This window comes from Miscanthus floridulus, chromosome 13 (genome assembly GCF_019320115.1).
Source record: "Miscanthus floridulus cultivar M001 chromosome 13, ASM1932011v1, whole genome shotgun sequence".
In the NCBI taxonomy this organism is placed as follows: domain Eukaryota; kingdom Viridiplantae; phylum Streptophyta; class Magnoliopsida; order Poales; family Poaceae; genus Miscanthus; species Miscanthus floridulus.
In genome coordinates this window covers 6,352,010-6,379,462 of record NC_089592.1, presented here as the reverse complement: position 1 = coordinate 6,379,462, position 27,453 = coordinate 6,352,010, and the positions used below count along the sequence as shown (strand labels likewise).

At 47.4% G+C, this 27,453-nt stretch overlaps 3 protein-coding genes and 3 non-coding genes across 6 annotated transcripts; 3 read left to right on the top strand and 3 right to left on the bottom strand.

Moving 5' to 3' along the window:
* Positions 1–9,872: 9,872 nt before the first annotated feature.
* On the bottom strand, positions 9,873–10,011 carry LOC136502401 (small nucleolar RNA Z247). The gene has a single exon (XR_010770546.1). It is a non-coding gene; the product is annotated as a small nucleolar RNA Z247 (small nucleolar RNA).
* A 2,420-nt stretch (positions 10,012–12,431) lies between these two features.
* LOC136499338 (probable calcium-binding protein CML7) lies at positions 12,432–12,964 on the top strand. Its single transcript, XM_066495029.1, has one exon. It carries the CDS (start codon positions 12,551–12,553, stop codon positions 12,962–12,964), a length of 414 nt encoding a protein of 137 aa, XP_066351126.1. The 5' UTR covers positions 12,432–12,550.
* A 3,702-nt stretch (positions 12,965–16,666) lies between these two features.
* Positions 16,667–16,805, bottom strand: LOC136502400 (small nucleolar RNA Z247). Its single transcript, XR_010770545.1, has one exon. It is a non-coding gene; the product is annotated as a small nucleolar RNA Z247 (small nucleolar RNA).
* A 2,426-nt stretch (positions 16,806–19,231) lies between these two features.
* Positions 19,232–19,759, top strand: LOC136499337 (probable calcium-binding protein CML7). The gene has a single exon (XM_066495027.1). The coding sequence runs from the start codon at positions 19,346–19,348 to the stop codon at positions 19,757–19,759; it is 414 nt and encodes a 137-aa protein (XP_066351124.1). The 5' UTR covers positions 19,232–19,345.
* Positions 19,760–23,461: 3,702 nt separating this feature from the next.
* On the bottom strand, positions 23,462–23,600 carry LOC136502403 (small nucleolar RNA Z247). Its single transcript, XR_010770548.1, has one exon. It is a non-coding gene; the product is annotated as a small nucleolar RNA Z247 (small nucleolar RNA).
* Positions 23,601–25,909: 2,309 nt separating this feature from the next.
* LOC136502194 (probable calcium-binding protein CML7) lies at positions 25,910–26,810 on the top strand. Its single transcript, XM_066497660.1, has one exon. The coding sequence runs from the start codon at positions 26,028–26,030 to the stop codon at positions 26,472–26,474; it is 447 nt and encodes a 148-aa protein (XP_066353757.1). The 5' UTR covers positions 25,910–26,027; the 3' UTR covers positions 26,475–26,810.
* Positions 26,811–27,453: the final 643 nt, after the last annotated feature.

The window sequence follows — 27,453 nt, the reverse complement described above, 5'->3', positions numbered from 1 at the left end:
GAGCAGGCGACATCGCCTCACACGGCAACGTTTGCTTTCCCAACGAGTTCTTCGTCATAGCCGGTGCCTTCACCCTCGGCTAGGTCCTTAACTTTAGAACCCTGGCATATGTCACTGACTGCTATGATGAGCTTCACCCGCTCAAGGAGATTGTGTCGGTGGACAATGAGTCCCAAGCATCGTCTCCTCTGCTGGGCGTCTTGGGGGTAGATCTCGAGATCCTTGCCTGGTAGATTCGGAATAGTCTAGGCCTAAACCCACCATCTCGGAGCACCGCCAAATGTTCTACATGCTGGCCAACATCCACCATCAGATCACCACCGGTGAGGTGCTCCCACCGCCTAAGCAGTTCTGGTACTACCTCCTAGACCTGTTGTTTGGGATCTAGAACACGGCGGCATCCTTCTAGCTAGAGCTAGAGCACCTCGTTAGCCGGTGGGCACCATAAGGCACCATCCTCTCTGGCGCAGTGGGGACCAACGTCCCCTCTTTGCGCACCTTCCTAGGTATCCTCTTAGGGAACAGCCTAGGGTACAACTCTGATGACATCGACTACTACTCTCCATCCAGTGAGTGCTTCAACATTGACGGCGACAACCTCATCAACGATGCCCCGAGCTCACGCCGCTAGACCAAAGTCCCCGTAGCCACATGGAGTACCTCCAGGAGAAGGCGACGTGCCTACTGTCCCAGCAGGTGGACCTAGAGGCCGCTAAGGCCAAGCTTGAGCGGCAAAGGTGGGAGCTTGTGCGGTAGCAGGCGGCGCAACCCAATGATGATGATAACATGGGGGCTTATGGTGTTCTATGCTTCCCTCATGTGACCTACAACATGGTGGACGCTGCTTACTGCCTTGAGGACATCTCCGACATGCTGGACCCGAAGACACATAAGAGGCTTGACAAGATAAAGTGGCTCCTTCGTGTCGCCCTCGAGCAGTAGGCCAAAAGCTCAGAGCCATGCTACCGCCTCTAGGCCGTCCCAGCTGATGCCCACCATTAATGGGGACCACTCTGATGCGCGTACCCCACCGGCGATGGGCGACAGCGATAGTACCTCTAGCAATAGCTCCGATCGCCTGAGGACTAGGGGGGCCAAGCCCTGGCTGGGTGAAGGTGCGAGTTTTCTCCTTGCCGTCCACCCGTGCGTAACCAGCTCGGTGATGACCGTGATGTGCGCGACACCATCGAGGCCAAGCGCTATGCTTAGGCTCAGTCAAGCACCCCTGAGCGGTAGGAAGGGAGCCCTGCTCAGGACCGATTTGCCCCCCTAGTGTTGGGGGCCAGGATCCAGGCAGCCTCCTACCCCAGGCGCTTTCGGCCATCGACACACATCACCAAGTATGATGGTGAGACCAACCCTAAACACTAGTTTGAGGGCTACCACCTCACCATGAGGGCTGGAGTCCGATGATGACTTTGCCATATAGTACTAGCCCCTGCTCCTGTCAAGATTAAGTAGCTAGAACCTAGCAGCATCCGCTGCTGAAGAGATCTCCACTCATCTTTCATTGGCCACTTCTAAGTCACATACACTCGGTCTGGGAATTCGTGGGACCTACACAATTGCAGGCAAATGGCAAACGAGACCCTCAGGGAGTATATTCAGCGCTTCTCCAAGAAGCGCAATGAGCTCCCCAATGCCACCGATGCCAACATGATCAATGCCTTCACCTATAGCACGATGTGCGAGGCGCTCGTCCATGCGCTTGGATGCAAGGGCCCACGGACGACGTGGGAGCTTCTGGACGGCACCACCAAAGTATGCCATGGGCGAGGAGGTCGTCCAGGCCAACTTCAATGTCAAGGCCAAGACCGCCGCCCACCTTAGTGGTGGCGATGGCAGCGATGACCCTGCTATAGCCGTGATAAGAGGGCCAGAGACGAGAAGCATCACGGGAAGGAGATGGTGGTCGTGGTCGATCATGCTGCCCGACCTCAGCCCCATGGGAAGGTCCCACGCCCCGAGCACTTCAAGAAGGAGCTCGAGGCACCTTGCCCATTCCATGGGGGACAAGCCAAACACCTCCTCAAGGACTACACAACCATGAGGGGCTATATCCGTGGCACCCTTGGCCAACCAAGCAAGGCCTAGAAGCCAGCCTAGAAGGCCAGCACCGCAACGGCCGATGCCTAGGAGGAGGACATCGAGTTCCCTAAGGCCAACCAGTGCCTCATGATTTTTGGGGGCTCCTAGGCATATGAGTCCCGTCACCAGCGCCACATCACCGAGTAGGAGATGAATGCTGTCAACACCCTTGCCGCCCCAATGTGCGTCCCCCATCTAGGACATTACCCGCTCATGGTCAGCCCAATCATGGGTACCACACTCCTATCTAGGGTGCTCATGGATGGAGGCAGTGGCCTCAACATCCTCTACACTAGCACCCTCGATAGGATGAGGATCCCTAAGAGTAGCTTGTGCCCAAACAAGGCGTCATTCTATGGGATCATCCCAGGGAAGGAAGTTGTGCCCCTCGGGCGCATCTAGCTCAACGTCACCTTTGAGTAGCCAGACAACTTCTAGAAGGAGCCACTCACCTTCGAAGTATATGGTCTTGACTTGTCACCCACACTTGGGGTGATTTGGTGATTTTTAAACATAACTCACTTATCCCGTAACACGGTACTGCATTAAGTTTTGTAATCACCAAGGAGTATTTGTTAGGAAAAAAACATGAAACGGCAAAAAAGGGACCCGCCCAGCTACTGTTCGGCCCATGATGCATCTTGTGCCGCTGTGCGCAACCAACCTCCAACCATCTGCTCACATAGTTCTAGCCCAAGGATAGTTCGGTGGTCTCTGGCTTCTCACCAAGCATGAAGTAGAAGTAGATGTAGTAGCAGTCAGTCAACACTTCTTCATCGCTTTGTGTGTCCATGAGCAGGGGCAGATCTAAAGGGGGGTTGTGGGGGGGGCTCCAGCCCCCCCTACAGCTGGCGCATCAATAAAAATATGGGGAGGGTGAGAGAGAAGAAGAGGTGGATGAAAGAAGAAAAATGGAGAGAGAGAGAGAGAGAGGAAGAAGAAGAGACCAGCTCCTCCTTCAATCCTGTTCTGCATCCGCCACTGTCCATGAGCAATCAAAGAAGTTCGGTCTAGTGTGTATGTATGGTGATCCCTATCACAAAAAAACTGCTAGTATTTGGGTGCAAGTTCGATCTTTTGTTGTAACATATCTGAGCTTGCCTATCTTATGTAAGGGTGACGTTAATAATATTATGAATGTTAATGAAAATTTGGGTCCAAATCCTACCAATGCAAAAAGAATATCTGATTTTTGTTGCTTAGTTAAAGACTATGGGCTGTTTGATTTAGGATACAATGGTCTAGCTTACACTTGGACTAATAAAATATTTAGTACTAACCCTACTTACGAATGCTTGGATAGATGTCTTGGTAATGCAGATTGGTGTACAGCTTTCCCCAACACTATGGTTTACCATCTACCGATGATGAAGAGTGATCATGCTCCTATCCTAACTATCCTTGATTCCAATCGTCCAAAGCCACGAAAGTACTTCAAATTTGAAAATTGGTGGCCCCTTGAAACTAATTTTATCAAAGTTGCTGAGCATAGTTGGAATAAATCCTCACATAGGTCTTTCCACCGCAAAGTATCCTATTTAGCTTTAGATCTCAAAACTTGGTGCAAATCCAAACCTAAACTTTCTGATCAACTACAAACCAGAACAGCAACTCCTACATCATTAGATGCACCCTCTGAGCCAATAGAACCATGCTATCCAAAATGAACTCATTTTCCAACACCAAGCCATACTAGCCAAACAGGAAGCTTTTCACCGCCAAAGATACAAGAAAAAATAGTCTATCTCCGGTGACAGAAATACTGCTTTTTTCCACCAATCTATCATCAAGCGTTCTAGAAGAAATACCATCACATATCTTCAAAATCCAGATGGTTCCACCTCCACCACTCAGCAACAACTTGCTCATACAGTCAACAACTATTTCACAGAAATCTTCACTAGCCATCAATCCAATCCCACTGATGAGGATATTGAAGAAAGGTCTAATGAATTCTCACACACTCAGGTAAATGATGCTTTCACTAACTCTATTCCAGATTTGCAGGAACTTCACAAAATTATAAAAAATATGCGCAGCAATGCAGCCCCTGGTCCTGATGGCCTAAATGCTGCCTTTTACAAATCTTCTTAGGCCTGGATTGGTAAGGATGTTCATGATTTGGTCTCCTCTTTTTATCATACGGGCAATTTAGACCCATCAATAAATAGCATATTGTTCTCATTCCTAAAAATAATGCTCCTTTGACCCCTAAAGATTTTAGACCTATAAGTCTTTGCAATGTCAGTTATAAAATTATAGCTAAATCTCTTGTTGACAGAATAAAAAATCATCTACCCCATATAATTCACCCATCCCAATCTGCTTTTGTACATGGTAGGCACATAGCTTCAAATATCATCATTGCATAAGAAATAATTCACTCTTTTAATCTTAAATCTTGGAAACAAAATGCCTTCCTCCTTAAACTTGATTTAGCAAAAGCTTTTGATAGAATTGAATCGTCTTTTATTGTCAAAGTTATGAGGAGACATGGTTTTCATAACCATTTTATCAATCTTGTTCATAGTTGTATCTCAACCACAACTCTTTTTGTCATTATTAATGGTGAACCTGCTACTTCCTTCTATCCTCAAAGAGGTATTAGACAGGGCTGTCCTCTCTCACCATATTTGTTTGTACCGGCTGTAAATGAACTTTCTTTAAATTTGCAGACTAGTATGGAACATAATAACATAAAAGGTGTTACTCTAGGACCCAATTGCCCAAACATTCACTCCTTGCTTTTTGCTGATGATCTCATCATTTGTGGTCAAGCCAACTATACAGAAGTTGTTAACATCAATTCTATTCTTCAATCTTTCTGCAATGCTTTGGGTCAAACTCCTAATCTTGCTAAATCTCACATCCTCTTTAGCAAAAATGTTGATAATCAAAGCAAACAGGCAGTTAAAAGTGTCTTCCATGTCTCTGACCTTGTAGCTAATTCAACTTATCTTGGTCATCCCCTAATTTTCAATCATAGTGACAGATCTAAAGCTTATGATTTCATTATTACCAAATTTAGAAATAAACTCACCACTATTAAATCCAACAAACTAAATCATTATGGGCGTCTTACTTACATTAATTCTGTTTTAGCTTCTATTCTTATCTATTATATGTCCACTGTACTTTTTACCAAAACCTTTATTTCCAAAATTACTTCAATTATTAGAAATTTTTGGTGGGCGGGAGTGCAAGATGAAAACTCTTACCTCTCCTTTCCACTTCCGTTCTTGGAAGGACATTTGTAAGTCTAAAGATGACGGGGGATTAGGAATTAGAGACATTCTGAATGTTAACCGTAGCCTCATCCTCCATGCTGCTTGGAATATAGCCACTGGTAAAAATCAATTTCTCTCTTCAATCCTTAAAGCTAAATATTACCCTGACACTTTCTTTTGGCTAGCTAAAAATAATGCTTCTAAATCAATTTTTTGGTCCTCCATCACCCAAATTAAGCACATTCTCAACAAGCATTGTACCATCCAAATTCACAAAGGTAACTCTAGTATTTGGTCTACACCCTGGTGTTCTATTTGGGAATCAATTCATGATCACATCAACCTTCCAGTCACTCTAGCTAAATTCCCACAATATGTGGCTGATCTCTGGATTCCTAATACCCAATCTTGGAACATTAATCTAATATCCCAAATCTTTGATGCCCAAGCTACCATGTCTATTACTCAAACTCCATCGGTGCCTTCAGATTCTTTTGATATTGTTAGATGGACACCATCAAAGAAGGGCACATGCACTACTAAAGAGGCCTTCAAGCTGTAAAAGGAGTAGGGTTAACGTGTCACCCCTTAGGGTACATGGTTCCGAGTTATATAGAGGTGGGAAGAGCCCCCACCGTGGCTTACATGTTTGTCAAGATTACAATAATCAGATCCACTAATCTAGGAACTAATTACGGTTTACATATGTGCCATACGGCTTACATGAAGACTTCTATCTTCTAACATCCTCCCTCAATCTCAGCCACTTCTAAGGTTGAGGTTGTCTCTAAATTTTCTTAACTTGACTACAGGAAGAGCCTTGGTAAAACCATCAGCTACTTGATCACCTGTTGAGATGAATCTCACATAGAAAACTTTCGAGCCACTCTTTCTCTGACAAAATGAAAGTCTATTTCTATGTGTTTTGTTCTTGCATGGAACACAGGATTAGCTGAGAGATAGGTTGCTCCAAGATTATCACACCATAGCCGTGCTCTTGGGGGATGATGAATACCGATTTCTGTCAACAACTTTTGAATCCATAGCAATTCTGTAGTTGCATTGGCCAAAGCCTTGTATTCGGCTTCTGTGCTAGACCGAGAGATAGTAGGTTGTTTCCTAGCTGTCCAAGAGACCAAATTACTACCAAGAAACATAGCAAAGCCACCAGTGGATCTTCAGTCATCAACACAACCAGCCCAGTCAGCATCTAAGAACGCACTAACAAGCATTGATTCTGATTTCTTGATATGTAACCCAAGTTTGATGGTGCCTCGTACATACCTCAGGATACGTTTCACAGCGCTCCAGTGAACTGTAGTAGGTGCATGCAAAAATTGGCAGACCTTATTCACAGAGAATAAAATGTCCGGTCTAGTCAATGTTAGATATTGTAAGGCTCCAACCACACTTTGGTACCTTGTTGCATCATCAGGCCCAAGACAGTCACCATCAGTAATGCTTAGCTTCTCAGAACTAGATAGTGATGTGTTAACTGGTTTGCATCTGTTCATACCGGATCTCTTAAGGACATCATTAGCATATTTTTCTTGGCTGAGAATCATACCATTGCTTCCTCGCTTGACTTCGATGCCCAAGAAATAATGGAGGTCACCTAAGTCTTTGAGAGCAAAGTCTTTCTATAAATCAGCAAGAAGAGCGGCGGTTGCTTCAGATGAAGAGCTAGCCACAATTATATCATCCACATAAACAAGAACAAACAATGTATGCCGGCCCTTGTTATAGTAAAAGAGTGATGCATCTGACTTTGATGGAGTAAAACCCCAGGCTTCAAGCTTACCGCACAGGCGAGCATGCCAGACTCTTGGAGCCTGCTTAAGACCATAGATGGCTTTATCAAGTTTGCACACATACCCAGGGTTCCTATGATCAACATAGCCAGGAGGTTGACGCATGTAGACTTCTTCTTGAAGCACACCATGGAGAAAGGCATTCTTAACATCGAGTTGTCGGAGAGACCATCCTCGAGAGACTGCAATAGACAAGATCAATCGAACAGTGGAAGCTTTAACAACGGGACTAAAGGTATCCTCATAGTCCACACCATATCTCTATTTAAAACCTTTGGCATCTAATCGAGCCTTGTACCTCTCAATGTCACCATTAGCTTTTCTCTTTATTTTATAAATCCACTTGCAATCTATAACATTTTTGCCATGAGGAGGTGGAACCAGGTGCCATGTACCATTTTGAATCAAGGCACGGTGCTCCTCGTTCATGGCCATAATCCAATTTTTATCCCGTAAGGCATCATTGAGAGTAGTTGGTTCTTCTAAAACAGCAGCACTGTTACACCACTGAACCGTACCATCAGAGTAGGTCTTGGGTTTGACAATGCCGCTTTGAGATCGAGTGGCAGGTCGAGGCATAGTAGGTACTTCACCTGATGATCCGGGTTGTAGCAGCGAAAACATAGTATCACCAGCAGAGTTAGCTGCCACAGCCAATCCATTCAGCGGCCGAGATCCTAATCCCCTAGCCTGGGATCAGTTTGTGCAGCCGCACTCGATGAGGTAGGCGACGGTAGTGGATGAGGCTGCATAGAGGATCCAGATGGGCTTGCCGGTTTGGATCCAGACAACGCGGGGCTTGACAATGATCCCAATGGTGATCCGGCCCCGCCTGCCGTGCCTACATCCACTGACGTGATCGGATCAGCTCCAAACGCCGTGCCACCATTGTCTCCTGGCTGGTGACACATGAAATAAGGGTTGGTTAACCCGATCTGAGCACCATTTTGAGCACAATTTCCAGCCGAATTTCCTCCAGTACGTTCCCCATCCTGTAACACATCTCCAGAAGAACTTGGTAATATATTAGTAGGTAATGAAGAATCAAACACATGATCATGTGATGAGTTGCTCCCAGGAGTGAAAGTAGGATTAAGGAGAACATCAAGAAGAAGTTGAAGCTCGGCTCGGAGTTGAGCACCAGCATTTGGGTGAAGTTTAGAAAAAGGAAATACGTGTTCGTCAAAGACTACATCACGCGAAACATAGACTCGACCAGTAGAGGGCTCAAGGCACTTATAACCTTTGTGATGATCACTATAACCAAGGAACACACATTGCTTGGAACGGAAAGCAAGTTTCCAAGAATTATATGGTCTAAGATTCGGCCAGCAAGCACACCCAAAAATACGAAGGAAAGAATAGTTTGGTGACTGACCATGAAGTCGTTCAAAAGGTGTATCATGGTTAATGACCTTGGAAGGCAGCCGGTTTATTAAAAACACAGCTATTGAGAAAGCCTCGTCCCAAAATTTTAGAGGCATGGATGCGTGGGCCAACAAGGTGAGTCCTACTTCAACAATATGCTTATGTTTGCGTTCGGCTGACCCATTCTGTTGATGAGCATGAGGACATGACACATGGTGAGCTATGCCTATGCATTGGAAAAAGGTACTCAGGGACTGATATTCGCCACCCCAATCGGTTTGAACACTCTTGATCTTGCAATCAAACTATCGCTCAACAAGTTGTTGGAAATCATGAAAGCGTTGAAAAACTTCAGATTTACGCTTCAGAAGGTAAATCCAAGTAAACTTACTATAATCATCAATAAAACTTAAATAATATGTGTTCCGACCAACAAAATTTGGAGCAGGGCCCCATACATCCGAGAAAACAAGATCAAGAGGATTGCTAGACACACTGGTGGACTTAGGGTATGGCAACTGATGGCTTTTACCCTGCTGGCATGCATCACAAACATGAGCTTTATTTGACTCTTGGGCAAAGGGGAGCTGGTGGCGACTGATGACACGCTGGACGACTGGAAGGGAAGCATGACCGAGACGATGATGCCATAGAGAGGTAGGAGGCTTGACAGCACCGAGCACCTCTTTGTGTGGAGTTTTTATTGGGTAAAGACCATATTCACATCTGCCCTAAAGAAGAGTATTCTTCGTTCCCTGATCCTTGACAAGAAAACGATCAGGGTGAAACTCTAGAAAGACATGATTATCACGAGTAAATCGATTTACAGAAACAAGATTTTTGTTGGCTTGAGGAACATGCAAGATGTTACGAAGGTGTAATTTAGTGGAAGGAGAACTCAAAACACTATGATCAATGTGATTGATTTTCATACCTGATCCACTAGCAGTGTGAACTTGATCTCCACCATGATATTGATCACGCACGGTGAGCTTCTCTAGATCACTGGTGATGTGATCAGTGGCACCGATATCCATATACCAATTGGTGTCCACTCCATAGCCAGTTGTTGCAGTTGAGGCGGACCTTTGCTGCTATGCATCCCCTGAATAAGAGGAGTCATACCTCTTGTAGCATCTGCTGGCATGATGACCCTCCTTGCCGCAGATCTGGCAAATGACACTGGCTTGAAAAGACGATGTGCGACCGCCGCCATTGTTGCCGCGACCAGAACCAGCGTTCCGGCCACCGCCACCACGGCCACCTCCAGATCGGCCACTTCCACCACGGCCCTTGGATGATTGACCTCCACCACGGCCACCCTTGTGCGCCGCGTTCATGGAGGGCTGATGCCCACCATTGCGAATGGCGATGCGTTGCTCGTGGCTGAGAAGCTGCACAAGCAACTCAAAGACGGCGATCGACTCCACCCATGCTGCCACCGCCGAAACGACCGGATCAAAGTCCAGATCAAGATCGGTGAGAATGTAGGAGATGAGTTCTTCGTCCTCCAGCTTGCGTCCCACGGCTGCCATGTCATCTGCCAAGGCTTTCATTTTGGCAAAGTATTCAGAAACTGTGGATGTACCTTTGGAGGCCGTGGCCAAGGCCATCCTGGTGCTGATGATCTTTGCGCGCGACTGGGATGCAAACAGCCCTTCAATGGCTGTCCAGGCGCTCGCCTCAGTGACGTAGGTGTTCACATGCCCTAGAATCTCCTTGGACATGTTCGACAGCAGATAATTGAGGACGGTTTGATCCTTAGCCACCCATGACGCGTAGTCAGGGTTTGGCTCAGGATCCTTCTTGGAACCATCCGCCTTGGATCCATCAGGGGTGATAAACGGCGACGGCGGCACAGCAGTTGGTTCGATGAACGAACCCATCTGGGCGCCCCGCACCACCGACAAGACCTGGGCTTTCCAGGACTGAAAGTTTGTGCGGTTGAGTTTTTCATTTGTGGGAAGAAAGGTGAACGGAAACATGGCGGCGGCGGCGGAGGAAGATGAGAGCGCCATGAGAATTTCCGTGGGGATTGCGGCTCTCTGATACCATGTAAAAGGAGTAGGGTTAACGTGTCACCCCTTAGGGTACACGGTTCCGTGTTATATAGAGGTGGGAAGAGCCCCCATGCCGTGGCTTACATTTTTGTCAAGATTACAATAATCAGATCCACTAATCTAGGAACTAATTACGGTTTACATATGTGCCATACGGCTTACATGAAGACTTCTATCTTCTAACACAAGCTTCTAAATAATCAATTACAGGTACCACTCCCACAGCAAGGACCAATAAGTATTTCTCAGCAAGCTTTGAATATCCTTAAAAGAGCATGGAGGCATAAAACTCTTTCCCCATGCATCAAAACCTTCCTTTAGAGACTTATTAGAAGAGCACTTGCCACTGGTGAAAGAGCTGGGAGTCTCTCAACTAAAATAAGCAAACAATGTGCAATATGCAGCATGATAGAAAATGATTCCCACTTATTTTTCCATTGTACCTTTGCAAGGGCGGTTTGGTTCTCTTCATCCCCTCCCTTGCTCACTTCTTTATTGCCGCAGGAACAAGATGGAGTACAGGAAATATTATCTATAATTATTGGTCAACACACCTCTGATGACGAACTCTAGAAAATTCTTACAACATTATGGTACCTCTGGAAGGCAAGAAATGACGCTCGCTTTCAAAACAAAACTTGGTCTGTTTTGCAGGTACATTATGCAGTGGCAGCGGACATTAAAGTCACTGCTATTACAGAGAAAACAAATAATAGTCAAGACCAAAACTTTCCAACTTCTCCCCAAGAGCATCCAATTATTAGATGCTCCAATGAACAGCAACAAACCATGCAGTCTGATCTGCGTGCATACCGATGTCAGCACAGTGATCTGCGCATCCAGTGCATCCAGGAACAGCGGAGACCCCAACAAACAGGTAATTCTTTGCTATTTGCAGGAACAACAACTAATGAGGGCGACCTGAATACTACTACAAACCAACGGTATATGGAAAGGCATACACCTGCACCACCCTTCTACTGATTGCTATAACCCGCGCTAATTCCAGGGTCAAGAATTTACACTGATGCAGCTATAGCACCGGATTCACATCCACAAGTTGCTAGAACAGCAGGCTTAGGCATCTTCATCATCAACACTCAGCCTCACATAAGCTTGCAATATACATCAAAGCGATGATGCTTCATTCGACATCAGTGCTAATGGCTGAAGCAGCTGCTTTAGCTTTAGCCGCCGAGATTGCTACAGCACTTCATCTATCACAGGTCACCTTTCTGTCGGATAACCAACAGCTAGTGAGCTTTTTCAATAGCTCTGATCACTCCAACCCGCCACTATGGGAGACCAAACCTCTCACTCAAAAATTCATCAATTGCCGCTCCCAACTTCAAGCTAAAGTTTTCAAGATCTCCAGGGAGCTAGATACTACTTCTCCCATATTCTAGCTTCTCATCAATTGACCATGTTCGCTTGTTGGTTTCAGCCAGCCCAAACCAGTCAGCCAACAGTGTTTTCCTCTCACAATAAACCAGCACCAGCCAGCCCAAACCAGCCCAGAAACCAACCAGCGAACAGGCCTATAATAGTTAGGAATGCACTGTAGACATTACTTGTTCAAACTGCAATCATGTGAACGCTTGCCCAACTAGGGAAGCGGTGAATGCTGTAATCCAAGGAAACTTTATCATTACCGCAGCAACATGCTGCTAATAAAATTGCCTTTTTATCAAAAAAAAAACCTCCAACCATCTTCCGTGGGCCTCGCAGAAACTCTCACAGCGAGCCCGCCCAGCACGGGCACTCCCAAGTCCACCACCGGCCCACCCAGACGAGACGAGCGCGTGGTGTTCTGATTCCCCCTCGCGCTCGAGCTCGTGGTCGCGGCGGCCTCGCTGTTGTGTTGTGTTGTGTTCCTGTTCCCCACCCCCATCCCCACCGGCCACCACCCCCAGAAAATCCCAAATCAGTCGCCCACACGCCTCTTCACCCCTTCCCGCACCGCGAGATCTCCGATCCGACGACCCCGGCGGCGGCCATGGGCGGCAAGGACCTGACGGAGGACCAGATCGCCTCGATGCGTGAGGCCTTCTCGCTGTTCGACACGGACGGGGACGGCCGCATCGCGCCCTCGGAGCTGGGCGTCCTCATGCGCTCCCTCGGCGGGAACCCCACGCAGGCGCAGCTCCGGGACATCGCCGCGCAGGAGAAGCTCACGGCGCCCTTCGACTTCCCGCGCTTCCTCGAGCTTATGCGCGCCCACCTCAAGCCCGAGCCCTTCGACCGCCCCCTCCGCGACGCCTTCCGCGTCCTCGACAAGGACGGCTCCGGCACCGTCTCCGTCGCCGACCTCCGCCACGTCCTCACCTCCATCGGCGAGAAGCTCGAGGCGCACGAGTTCGACGAGTGGAAGAGCCTTGGTAAAACCATCAGCTACTTGATCACCTGTTGAGATGAATCTCACATAGAAAACTTTCGAGCCACTCTTTCTCTGACAAAATGAAAGTCTATTTCTATGTGTTTTGTTCTTGCATGGAACACAGGATTAGCTGAGAGATAGGTTGCTCCAAGATTATCACACCATAGCCGTGCTCTTGGGGGATGATGAATACCGATTTCTGTCAACAACTTTTGAATCCATAGCAATTCTGTAGTTGCATTGGCCAAAGCCTTGTATTCGGCTTCTGTGCTAGACCGAGAGATAGTAGGTTGTTTCCTAGCTGTCCAAGAGACCAAATTACTACCAAGAAACATAGCAAAGCCACCAGTGGATCTTCAGTCATCAACACAACCAGCCCAGTCAGCATCTAAGAACGCACTAACAAGCATTGATTCTGATTTCTTGATATGTAACCCAAGTTTGATGGTGCCTCGTACATACCTCAGGATACGTTTCACAGCGCTCCAGTGAACTGTAGTAGGTGCATGCAAAAATTGGCAGACCTTATTCACAGAGAATAAAATGTCCGGTCTAGTCAATGTTAGATATTGTAAGGCTCCAACCACACTTTGGTACCTTGTTGCATCATCAGGCCCAAGACAGTCACCATCAGTAATGCTTAGCTTCTCAGAACTAGATAGTGATGTGTTAACTGGTTTGCATCTGTTCATACCGGATCTCTTAAGGACATCATTAGCATATTTTTCTTGGCTGAGAATCATACCATTGCTTCCTCGCTTGACTTCGATGCCCAAGAAATAATGGAGGTCACCTAAGTCTTTGAGAGCAAAGTCTTTCTATAAATCAGCAAGAAGAGCGGCGGTTGCTTCAGATGAAGAGCTAGCCACAATTATATCATCCACATAAACAAGAACAAACAATGTATGCCGGCCCTTGTTATAGTAAAAGAGTGATGCATCTGACTTTGATGGAGTAAAACCCCAGGCTTCAAGCTTACCGCACAGGCGAGCATGCCAGACTCTTGGAGCCTGCTTAAGACCATAGATGGCTTTATCAAGTTTGCACACATACCCAGGGTTCCTATGATCAACATAGCCAGGAGGTTGACGCATGTAGACTTCTTCTTGAAGCACACCATGGAGAAAGGCATTCTTAACATCGAGTTGTCGGAGAGACCATCCTCGAGAGACTGCAATAGACAAGATCAATCGAACAGTGGAAGCTTTAACAACGGGACTAAAGGTATCCTCATAGTCCACACCATATCTCTGTTTAAAACCTTTGGCATCTAATCGAGCCTTGTACCTCTCAATGTCACCATTAGCTTTTCTCTTTATTTTATAAATCCACTTGCAATCTATAACATTTTTGCCATGAGGAGGTGGAACCAGGTGCCATGTACCATTTTGAATCAAGGCACGGTGCTCCTCGTTCATGGCCATAATCCAATTTTTATCCCATAAGGCATCATTGAGAGTAGTTGGTTCTTCTAAAACAGCAGCACTGTTACACCACTGAACCGTACCATCAGAGTAGGTCTTGGGTTTGACAATGCCGCTTTGAGATCGAGTGGCAGGTCGAGGCATAGTAGGTACTTCACCTGATGATCCGGGTTGTAGCAGCGAAAACATAGTATCACTAGCAGAGTTAGCTGCCACAGCCAATCCATTCAGCGGCCGAGATCCTAATCCCCTAGCCTGGGATCAGTTTGTGCAGCCGCACTCGATGAGGTAGGCGACGGTAGTGGATGAGGCTGCATAGAGGATCCAGATGGGCTTGCCGGTTTGGATCCAGACAACGCGGGGCTTGACGATGATCCCAATGGTGATCCGGCCCCGCCTGCCGTGCCTACATCCACTGACGTGATCGGATCAGCTCCAAACGCCGTGCCACCGTTGTCTCCTGGCTGGTGACACATGAAATAAGGGTTGGTTAACCCGATCTGAGCACCATTTTGAGCACAATTTCCAGCCGAATTTCCTCCAGTACGTTCCCCATCCTGTAACACATCTCTAGAAGAACTTGGTAATATATTAGTAGGTAATGAAGAATCAAACACATGATCATGTGATGAGTTGCTCCCAGGAGTGAAAGTAGGATTAAGGAGAACATCAAGAAGAAGTTGAAGCTCGGCTCGGAGTTGAGCACCAGCATTTGGGTGAAGTTTAGAAAAAGGAAATACGTGTTCGTCAAAGACTACATCACGCGAAACATAGACTCGACCAGTAGAGGGCTCAAGGCACTTATAACCTTTGTGATGATCACTATAACCAAGGAACACACATTGCTTGGAACGGAAAGCAAGTTTCCAAGAATTATATGGTCTAAGATTCGGCCAGCAAGCACACCCAAAAATACGAAGGAAAGAATAGTTTGGTGACTGACCATGAAGTCGTTCAAAAGGTGTATCATGGTTAATGACCTTGGAAGGCAGCCGGTTTATTAAAAACACAGCTATTGAGAAAGCCTCGTCCCAAAATTTTAGAGGCATGGATGCGTGGGCCAACAAGGTGAGTCCTACTTCAACAATATGCCTATGTTTGCGTTCGGCTGACCCATTCTGTTGATGAGCATGAGGACATGACACATGGTGAGCTATGCCTATGCATTGGAAAAAGGTACTCAGGGACTGATATTCGCCACCCCAATCGGTTTGAACACTCTTGATCTTGCAATCAAACTATCGCTCAACAAGTTGTTGGAAATCATGAAAGCGTTGAAAAACTTCAGATTTACGCTTCAGAAGGTAAATCCAAGTAAACTTACTATAATCATCAATAAAACTTAAATAATATGTGTTCCGACCAACAGAATTTGGAGCAGGGCCCCATACATCCGAGAAAACAAGATCAAGAGGATTGCTAGACACACTGGTGGACTTAGGGTATGGCAACTGATGGCTTTTACCCTGCTGGCATGCATCACAAACATGAGCTTTATTTGACTCTTGGGCAAAGGGGAGCTGGTGGCGACTGATGACACGCTGGACGACTGGAAGGGAAGCATGACCGAGACGATGATGCCATAGAGAGGTAGGAGGCTTGACAGCACCGAGCACCTCTTTGTGTGGAGTTTTTATTGGGTAAAGACCATATTCACATCTGCCCTAAAGAAGAGTATTCTTCGTTCCCTGATCCTTGACAAGAAAACGATCAGGGTGAAACTCTAGAAAGACATGATTATCACGAGTAAATCGATTTACAGAAACAAGATTTTTGTTGGCTTGAGGAACATGCAAGATGTTACGAAGGTGTAATTTAGTGGAAGGAGAACTCAAAACACTATGATCAATGTGATTGATTTTCATACCTGATCCACTAGCAGTGTGAACTTGATCTCCACCATGATATTGATCACGCACGGTGAGCTTCTCTAGATCACTGGTGATGTGATCAGTGGCACCGATATCCATATACCAATTGGTGTCCACTCCATAGCCAGTTGTTGCAGTTGAGGCGGACCTTTGCTGCTATGCATCCCCTGAATAAGAGGAGTCATACCTCTTGTAGCATCTGCTGGCATGATGACCCTCCTTGCCGCAGATCTGGCAAATGACACTGGCTTGAAAAGACGATGTGCGACCGCCGCCATTGTTGCCGCGACCAGAACCAGCGTTCCGGCCACCGCCACCACGGCCACCTCCAGATCGGCCACTTCCACCACGGCCCTTGGATGATTGACCTCCACCACGGCCACCCTTGTGCGCCGCGTTCATGGAGGGCTGATGCCCACCATTGCGAATGGCGATGCGTTGCTCGTGGCTGAGAAGCTGCACAAGCAACTCAAAGACGGCGATCGACTCCACCCATGCTGCCACCGCCGAAACGACCGGATCAAAGTCCAGATCAAGATCGGTGAGAATGTAGGAGATGAGTTCTTCGTCCTCCAGCTTGCGTCCCACGGCTGCCATGTCATCTGCCAAGGCTTTCATTTTGGCAAAGTATTCAGAAACTGTGGATGTACCTTTGGAGGCCGTGGCCAAGGCCATCCTGGTGCTGATGATCTTTGCGCGCGACTGGGATGCAAACAGCCCTTCAATGGCTGTCCAGGCGCTCGCCTCAGTGACGTAGGTGTTCACATGCCCTAGAATCTCCTTGGACATGTTCGACAGCAGATAATTGAGGACGGTTTGATCCTTAGCCACCCATGACGCGTAGTCAGGGTTTGGCTCAGGATCCTTCTTGGAACCATCCGCCTTGGATCCATCAGGGGTGATAAACGGCGACGGCGGCACAGCAGTTGGTTCGATGAACGAACCCATCTGGGCGCCCCGCACCACCGACAAGACCTGGGCTTTCCAGGACTGAAAGTTTGTGCGGTTGAGTTTTTCATTTGTGGGAAGAAAGGTGAACGGAAACATGGCGGCGGCGGCGGAGGAAGATGAGAGCGCCATGAGAATTTCCGTGGGGATTGCGGCTCTCTGATACCATGTAAAAGGAGTAGGGTTAACGTGTCACCCCTTAGGGTACACGGTTCCGTGTTATATAGAGGTGGGAAGAGCCCCCATGCCGTGGCTTACATTTTTGTCAAGATTACAATAATCAGATCCACTAATCTAGGAACTAATTACGGTTTACATATGTGCCATACGGCTTACATGAAGACTTCTATCTTCTAACACAAGCTTCTAAATAATCAATTACAGGTACCACTCCCACAGCAAGGACCAATAAGTATTTCTCAGCAAGCTTTGAATATCCTTAAAAGAGCATGGAGGCATAAAACTCTTTCCCCATGCATCAAAACCTTCCTTTAGAGACTTATTAGAAGAGCACTTGCCACTGGTGAAAGAGCTGGGAGTCTCTCAACTAAAATAAGCAAACAATGTGCAATATGCAGCATGATAGAAAATGATTCCCACTTATTTTTCCATTGTACCTTTGCAAGGGCGGTTTGGTTCTCTTCATCCCCTCCCTTGCTCACTTCTTTATTGCCGCAGGAACAAGATGGAGTACAGGAAATATTATCTATAATTATTGGTCAACACACCTCTGATGACGAACTCTAGAAAATTCTTACAACATTATGGTACCTCTGGAAGGCAAGAAATGACGCTCGCTTTCAAAACAAAACTTGGTCTGTTTTGCAGGTACATTATGCAGTGGCAGCGGACATTAAAGTCACTGCTATTACAGAGAAAACAAATAATAGTCAAGACCAAAACTTTCCAACTTCTCCCCAAGAGCATCCAATTATTAGATGCTCCAATGAACAGCAACAAACCATGCAGTCTGATCTGCGTGCATACCGATGTCAGCACAGTGATCTGCGCATCCAGTGCATCCAGGAACAGCGGAGACCCCAACAAACAGGTAATTCTTTGCTATTTGCAGGAACAACAACTAATGAGGGCGACCTGAATACTACTACAAACCAACGGTATATGGAAAGGCATACACCTGCACCACCCTTCTACTGATTGCTATAACCCGCGCTAATTCCAGGGTCAAGAATTTACACTGATGCAGCTATAGCACCGGATTCACATCCACAAGTTGCTAGAACAGCAGGCTTAGGCATCTTCATCATCAACACTCAGCCTCACATAAGCTTGCAATATACATCAAAGCGATGATGCTTCATTCGACATCAGTGCTAATGGCTGAAGCAGCTGCTTTAGCTTTAGCCGCCGAGATTGCTACAGCACTTCATCTATCACAGGTCACCTTTCTGTCGGATAACCAACAGCTAGTGAGCTTTTTCAATAGCTCTGATCACTCCAACCCGCCACTATGGGAGACCAAACCTCTCACTCAAAAATTCATCAATTGCCGCTCCCAACTTCAAGCTAAAGTTTTCAAGATCTCCAGGGAGCTAGATACTACTTCTCCCATATTCTAGCTTCTCATCAATTGACCATGTTCGCTTGTTGGTTTCAGCCAGCCCAAACCAGTCAGCCAACAGTGTTTTCCTCTCACAATAAACCAGCACCAGCCAGCCCAAACCAGCCCAGAAACCAACCAGCGAACAGGCCTATAATAGTTAGGAATGCACTGTAGACATTACTTGTTCAAACTGCAATCATGTGAACGCTTGCCCAACTAGGGAAGCGGTGAATGCTGTAATCCAAGGAAACTTTATCATTACCGCAGCAACATGCTGCTAATAAAATTGCCTTTTTATCAAAAAAAAAAACCTCCAACCATCTTCCGTGGGCCTCGCAGAAACTCTCACAGCGAGCCCGCCCAGCACGGGCACTCCCAAGTCCACCACCGGCCCACCCAGACGAGACGAGCGCGTGGTGTTCTGATTCCCCCTCGCGCTCGAGCTCGCGGTCGCGGCGGCCTCGCTGTTGTGTTGTGTTGTGTTCCTGTTCCCCACCCCCATCCCCACCGGCCACCACCCCCAGAAAATCCCAAATCAGTCGCCCACACGCCTCTTCACCCCTTCCCGCACCGCGAGATCTCCGATCCGACGACCCCGGCGGCGGCCATGGGCGGCAAGGACCTGACGGAGGACCAGATCGCCTCGATGCGTGAGGCCTTCTCGCTGTTCGACACGGACAGGGACGGCCGCATCGCGCCCTCGGAGCTGGGCGTCCTCATGCGCTCCCTCGGCGGGAACCCCACGCAGGCGCAGCTCCGGGACATCGCCGCGCAGGAGAAGCTCACGGCGCCCTTCGACTTCCCGCGCTTCCTCGAGCTTATGCGCGCCCACCTCAAGCCCGAGCCCTTCGACCGCCCCCTCCGCGACGCCTTCCGCGTCCTCGACAAGGACGGCTCCGGCACCGTCTCCGTCGCCGACCTCCGCCACGTCCTCACCTCCATCGGCGAGAAGCTCGAGGCGCACGAGTTCGACGAGTGGAAGAGCCTTGGTAAAACCATCAGCTACTTGATCACCTGTTGAGATGAATCTCACATAGAAAACTTTCGAGCCACTCTTTCTCTGACAAAATGAAAGTCTATTTCTATGTGTTTTGTTCTTGCATGGAACACAGGATTAGCTGAGAGATAGGTTGCTCCAAGATTATCACACCATAGCCGTGCTCTTGGGGGATGATGAATACCGATTTCTGTCAACAACTTTTGAATCCATAGCAATTCTGTAGTTGCATTGGCCAAAGCCTTGTATTCGGCTTCTGTGCTAGACCGAGAGATAGTAGGTTGTTTCCTAGCTGTCCAAGAGACCAAATTACTACCAAGAAACATAGCAAAGCCACCAGTGGATCTTCAGTCATCAACACAACCAGCCCAGTCAGCATCTAAGAACGCACTAACAAGCATTGATTCTGATTTCTTGATATGTAACCCAAGTTTGATGGTGCCTCGTACATACCTCAGGATACGTTTCACAGCGCTCCAGTGAACTGTAGTAGGTGCATGCAAAAATTGGCAGACCTTATTCACAGAGAATAAAATGTCCGGTCTAGTCAATGTTAGATATTGTAAGGCTCCAACCACACTTTGGTACCTTGTTGCATCATCAGGCCCAAGACAGTCACCATCAGTAATGCTTAGCTTCTCAGAACTAGATAGTGATGTGTTAACTGGTTTGCATCTGTTCATACCGGATCTCTTAAGGACATCATTAGCATATTTTTCTTGGCTGAGAATCATACCATTGCTTCCTCGCTTGACTTCGATGCCCAAGAAATAATGGAGGTCACCTAAGTCTTTGAGAGCAAAGTCTTTCTATAAATCAGCAAGAAGAGCGGCGGTTGCTTCAGATGAAGAGCTAGCCACAATTATATCATCCACATAAACAAGAACAAACAATGTATGCCGGCCCTTGTTATAGTAAAAGAGTGATGCATCTGACTTTGATGGAGTAAAACCCTAGGCTTCAAGCTTACCGCACAGGCGAGCATGCCAGACTCTTGGAGCCTGCTTAAGACCATAGATGGCTTTATCAAGTTTGCACACATACCCAGGGTTCCTATGATCAACATAGCCAGGAGGTTGACGCATGTAGACTTCTTCTTGAAGCACACCATGGAGAAAGGCATTCTTAACATCGAGTTGTCGGAGAGACCATCCTCGAGAGACTGCAATAGACAAGATCAATCGAACAGTGGAAGCTTTAACAACGGGACTAAAGGTATCCTCATAGTCCACACCATATCTCTGTTTAAAACCTTTGGCATCTAATCGAGCCTTGTACCTCTCAATGTCACCATTAGCTTTTCTCTTTATTTTATAAATCCACTTGCAATCTATAACATTTTTGCCATGAGGAGGTGGAACCAGGTGCCATGTACCATTTTGAATCAAGGCACGGTGCTCCTCGTTCATGGCCATAATCCAATTTTTATCCCGTAAGGCATCATTGAGAGTAGTTGGTTCTTCTAAAACAGCAGCACTGTTACACCACTGAACCGTACCATCAGAGTAGGTCTTGGGTTTGACAATGCCGCTTTGAGATCGAGTGGCAGGTCGAGGCATAGTAGGTACTTCACCTGATGATCCGGGTTGTAGCAGCAAAAACATAGTATCACCAGCAGAGTTAGCTGCCACAGCCAATCCATTCAGCGGCCGAGATCCTAATCCCCTAGCCTGGGATCAGTTTGTGCAGCCGCACTCGATGAGGTAGGCGACGGTAGTGGATGAGGCTGCATAGAGGATCCAGATGGGCTTGCCGGTTTGGATCCAGACAACGCGGGGCTTGACGATGATCCCAATGGTGATCCGGCCCCGCCTGCCGTGCTTACATCCACTGACGTGATCGGATCAGCTCCAAACGCCGTGCCACCGTTGTCTCCTGGCTGGTGACACATGAAATAAGGGTTGGTTAACCCGATCTGAGCACCATTTTGAGCACAATTTCCAGCCGAATTTCCTCCAGTACGTTCCCCATCCTGTAACACATCTCCAGAAGAACTTGGTAATATATTAGTAGGTAATGAAGAATCAAACACATGATCATGTGATGAGTTGCTCCCAGGAGTGAAAGTAGGATTAAGGAGAACATCAAGAAGAAGTTGAAGCTCGGCTCGGAGTTGAGCACCAGCATTTGGGTGAAGTTTAGAAAAAGGAAATACGTGTTCGTCAAAGACTACATCACGCGAAACATAGACTCGACCAGTAGAGGGCTCAAGGCACTTATAACCTTTGTGATGATCACTATAACCAAGGAACACACATTGCTTGGAACGGAAAGCAAGTTTCCAAGAATTATATGGTCTAAGATTCGGCCAGCAAGCACACCCAAAAATACGAAGGAAAGAATAGTTTGGTGACTGACCATGAAGTCGTTCAAAAGGTGTATCATGGTTAATGACCTTGGAAGGCAGCCGGTTTATTAAAAACACAGCTATTGAGAAAGCCTCGTCCCAAAATTTTAGAGGCATTGATGCGTGGGCCAACAAGGTGAGTCCTACTTCAACAATATGCCTATGTTTGCGTTCGGCTGACCCATTCTGTTGATGAGCATGAGGACATGACACATGGTGAGCTATGCCTATGCATTGGAAAAAGGTACTCAGGGACTGATATTCGCCACCCCAATCGGTTTGAACACTCTTGATCTTGCAATCAAACTATCGCTCAACAAGTTGTTGGAAATCATGAAAGCATTGAAAAACTTCAAATTTACGCTTCAGAAGGTAAATCCAAGTAAACTTACTATAATCATCAATAAAACTTAAATAATATGTGTTCCGACCAACAGAATTTGGAGCAGGGCCCCATACATCCGAGAAAACAAGATCAAGAGGATTGCTAGACACACTGGTGGACTTAGGGTATGGCAACTGATGGCTTTTACCCTGCTGGCATGCATCACAAACATGAGCTTTATTTGACTCTTGGGCAAAGGGGAGCTGGTGGCGACTGATGACACGCTGGACGACTGGAAGGGAAGCATGACCGAGACGATGATGCCATAGAGAGGTAGGAGGCTTGACAGCACCGAGCACCTCTTTGTGTGGAGTTTTTATTGGGTAAAGACCATATTCACATCTGCCCTAAAGAAGAGTATTCTTCGTTCCCTGATCCTTGACAAGAAAACGATCAGGGTGAAACTCTAGAAAGACATGATTATCACGAGTAAATCGATTTACAGAAACAAGATTTTTGTTGGCTTGAGGAACATGCAAGATGTTACGAAGGTGTAATTTAGTGGAAGGAGAACTCAAAACACTATGATCAATGTGATTGATTTTCATACCTGATCCACTAGCAGTGTGAACTTGATCTCCACCATGATATTGATCACGCACGGTGAGCTTCTCTAGATCACTGGTGATGTGATCAGTGGCACCGATATCCATATACCAATTGGTGTCCACTCCATAGCCAGTTGTTGCAGTTGAGGCGGACCTTTGCTGCTATGCATCCCCTGAATAAGAGGAGTCATACCTCTTGTAGCATCTGCTGGCATGATGACCCTCCTTGCCGCAGATCTGGCAAATGACACTGGCTTGAAAAGACGATGTGCGACCGCCGCCATTGTTGCCGCGACTAGAACCAGCGTTCCGGCCACCGCCACCACGGCCACCTCCAGATCGGCCACTTCCACCATGGCCCTTGGATGATTGACCTCCACCACGGCCACCCTTGTGCGCCGCGTTCATGGAGGGCTGATGCCCACCATTGCGAATGGCGATGCGTTGCTCGTGGCTGAGAAGCTGCACAAGCAACTCAAAGACGGCGATCGACTCCACCCATGCTGCCACCACCGAAACGACCGGATCAAAGTCCAGATCAAGATCGGTGAGAATGTAGGAGATGAGTTCTTCGTCCTCCAGCTTGCGTCCCACGGCTGCCATGTCATCTGCCAAGGCTTTCATTTTGGCAAAGTATTCAGAAACTGTGGATGTACCTTTGGAGGCCGTGGCCAAGGCCATCCTGGTGCTGATGATCTTTGCGCGCGACTGGGATGCAAACAGCCCTTCAATGGCTGTCCAGGCGCTCGCCTCAGTGACGTAGGTGTTCACATGCCCTAGAATCTCCTTGGACATGTTCGACAGCAGATAATTGAGGACGGTTTGATCCTTAGCCACCCATGACGCGTAGTCAGGGTTTGGCTCAGGATCCTTCTTGGAACCATCCGCCTTGGATCCATCAGGGGTGATAAACGGCGACGGCGGCACAGCAGTTGGTTTGATGAACGAACCCATCTGGGCGCCCCGCACCACCGACAAGACCTGGGCTTTCCAGGACTGAAAGTTTGTGCGGTTGAGTTTTTCATTTGTGGGAAGAAAGGTGAATGGAAACATAGCGGCGGCGGCGGAGGAAGATGAGAGCGCCATGAGAATTTCCGTGGGGATTGCGGCTCTCTGATACCATGTAAAAGGAGTAGGGTTAACGTGTCACCCCTTAGGGTACACGGTTCCGTATTATATAGAGGTGGGAAGAGTCCCCACGCCGTGGCTTACATTTTTGTCAAGATTACAATAATCAGATCCACTAATCTAGGAACTAATTACGGTTTACATATGTACCATACGGCTTAGATGAAGACTTCTATCTTCTAACACAAGCTTCTAAATAATCAATTACAGGTACCACTCCCACAGCAAGGACCAATAAGTATTTCTCAGCAAGCTTTGAATATCCTTAAAAGAGCATGGAGGCATAAAACTCTTTCCCCATGCATCAAAACCTTCCTTTAGAGACTTATTAGAAGAGCACTTGCCACTGGTGAAAGAGCTGGGAGTCTCTCAACTAAAATAAGCAAACAATGTGCAATATGCAGCATGATAGAAAATGATTCCCACTTATTTTTCCATTGTACCTTTGCAAGGGCGGTTTGGTTCTCTTCATCCCCTCCCTTGCTCACTTCTTTATTGCCGCAGGAACAAGATGGAGTACAGGAAATACTATCTATAATTATTGGTCAACACACCTCTGATGACGAACTCTAGAAAATTCTTACAACATTATGGTACCTCTGGAAGGCAAGAAATGACGCTCGCTTTCAAAACAAAACTTGGTCTGTTTTGCAGGTACATTATGCAGTGGCAGCGGACATTAAAGTCACTGCTATTACAGAGAAAACAAATAATAGTCAAGACCAAAACTTTCCAACTTCTCCCCAAGAGCATCCAATTATTAGATGCTCCAATGAACAGCAACAAACCATGCAGGCTGATCTGCGTGCATACCGATGTCAGCACAGTGATCTGCGCATCCAGTGCATCCAGGAACAGCGGAGACCCCAACAAACAGGTAATTCTTTGCTATTTGCAGGAACAACAACTAATGAGGGCGACCTGAATACTACTACAAACCAACGGTATATGGAAAGGCATACACCTGCACCACCCTTCTACAGATTGCTATTACCCGCGCTAATTCCAGGGTCAAGAATTTACACTGATGCAGCTATAGCACCGGATTCACATCCACAAGTTGCTAGAACAGCAGGCTTATGCATCTTCATCATCAACACTCAGCCTCACATAAGCTTGCAATATACATCAAAGCGATGATGCTTCATTCGACATCAGTGCTAATGGCTGAAGCAGCTGCTTAGCTTTAGCCGCCGCGAGATTGCTACAGCACTTCATCTATCACAGGTCACCTTTCTGTCGGATAACCAACAGCTAGTGAGCTTTTTCAATAGCTCTGATCACTCCAACCCGCCACTATGGGAGACCAAACCTCTCACTCAAAAATTCATCAATTGCCGCTCCCAACTTCAAGCTGAAGTTTTCAAATCTCCAGGGAGCTAAATACTACTTCCCATATTCTAGCTTCTCAGGCCTTGAATGACTGTAATAGTCAGGAATGCACTGTAAACATTACTTGTTCAAACTGCAATCATGTGAACGCTTTCCCAACTAGGGAAGCGGTGAATGCTGTAATCCAAGGAAACTTTATCATTACCGCAGCAACATGCTGCTAATAAAATTGCCTTTTTATCAAAAAAAAAAAAACCTCCAACCATCTTCCGTGGGCCTCGCAGAAACTCTCACAACGAGCCCGCCCAGGACGGGCACTCCCAAGTCCACCACCGGCCCACCCAGACGAGACGAGCGCGTGGTGTTCTGATTCCCCCTCGCGCTCGCGGTCGCGGACGCGGCGGCCTCGCTGTTGTGTTGTGTTGTGTTCCTGTTCCCCACCCCCATCCCCACCGGCCACCACCCCCAGAAAATCCCAAATCAGTCGCCCACACGCCTCTTCACCCCTTCCCGCACCGCGAGATCTCCGATCCGACGACCCCGGCGGCGGCCATGGGCGGCAAGGACCTGACGGAGGACCAGATCGCCTCGATGCGTGAGGCCTTCTCGCTGTTCGACACGGACGGGGACGGCCGCATCGCGCCCTCGGAGCTGGGCGTCCTCATGCGCTCCCTCGGCGGGAACCCCACGCAGGCGCAGCTCCGGGACATCGCCGCGCAGGAGAAGCTCACGGCGCCCTTCGACTTCCCGCGCTTCCTCGAGCTTATGCGCGCCCACCTCAAGCCCGAGCCCTTCGACCGCCCCCTCCGCGACGCCTTCCGCGTCCTCGACAAGGACGGCTCCGGCACCGTCTCCGTCGCCGACCTCCGCCACGTCCTCACCTCCATCGGCGAGAAGCTCGAGGCACACGAGTTCGACGAGTGGATCCGCGAGGTCGACGTCGCGCCCGACGGCACCATCCGCTACGACGACTTTATCCGCCGCATCGTCGCCAAATGATCCCGTCCCTTTCCCCTCCAGTCCGATCCACCGCCGCCCCCGCGGTCTTCGTTTGTAATGACTTCGTCTGCCTCCCGTCCCCGTGATTTGATTTTGTTTCCCTCCTATGGCTGGCTCATTTGAATTCAATTTGGCCTCATCTTCGTTTCGGGACTGCTCCCTAGGGTTTGGATAAACGGATAACGATTTGTGTGACCCAATCAATGGATCGATTAATTAATGGATCTGGCTGATGGTGCTTTACTGCTTCTGCTTAGCTACCTGTAATGTGTAATACTACTGCAATGTAAATTGTGGACCTGCTTCCTTCATCACTGTTTATGGCTTTCCTGATCACGAATCGCTGCTATGATCTGCACCGGTTTATGTATTCATGCTGATTTAGTGCTACTTTTGTTTGGGTCAGACTTCTAATGTTGCCTACTTGTGTTGATTGCCACTCCTTCAATTTCATGTAATGGGATTGTCCGAAACATTGCCTTACATGTGCAGTCACTTACTTGTGATGATAACAATTTTGGATCTGTGGTTTAGCCAATCGATTTGTCCAATTGTCTAGCAGTCCCATTGGGTTGTTCCTTATTTTGCTAAACTCACTTATCAAATGGATAGGGCTAGCCATATTGACATTTCACACTAAATCTGTATGGCTGGTTTTTGAATTTCTTCTTTTGGTCCCACGTCACTGTTACTAGTAATTTGATTCATAGAAGAACCATTACTAGTAAATTGTTCCTTTTAGAGCATTTTGCTGATAAGCAGAGACTTTCATATACTTGAATTGGCTAATGGCCATCACATCTTTCAGTTTTTCTCAAAAGGCTTTTGTTTGTCAAGGTTACCAACTTACCATGAACAGTATCTCATATCTTCCTCCGTTATCGATATTAATCATGTCTTCATGCGGTTTTGGTTTTCATCTAAGCTCAATTCACATTCTACATACTTGCATTGAAACACCCTTTGGTAAAAGCTATTT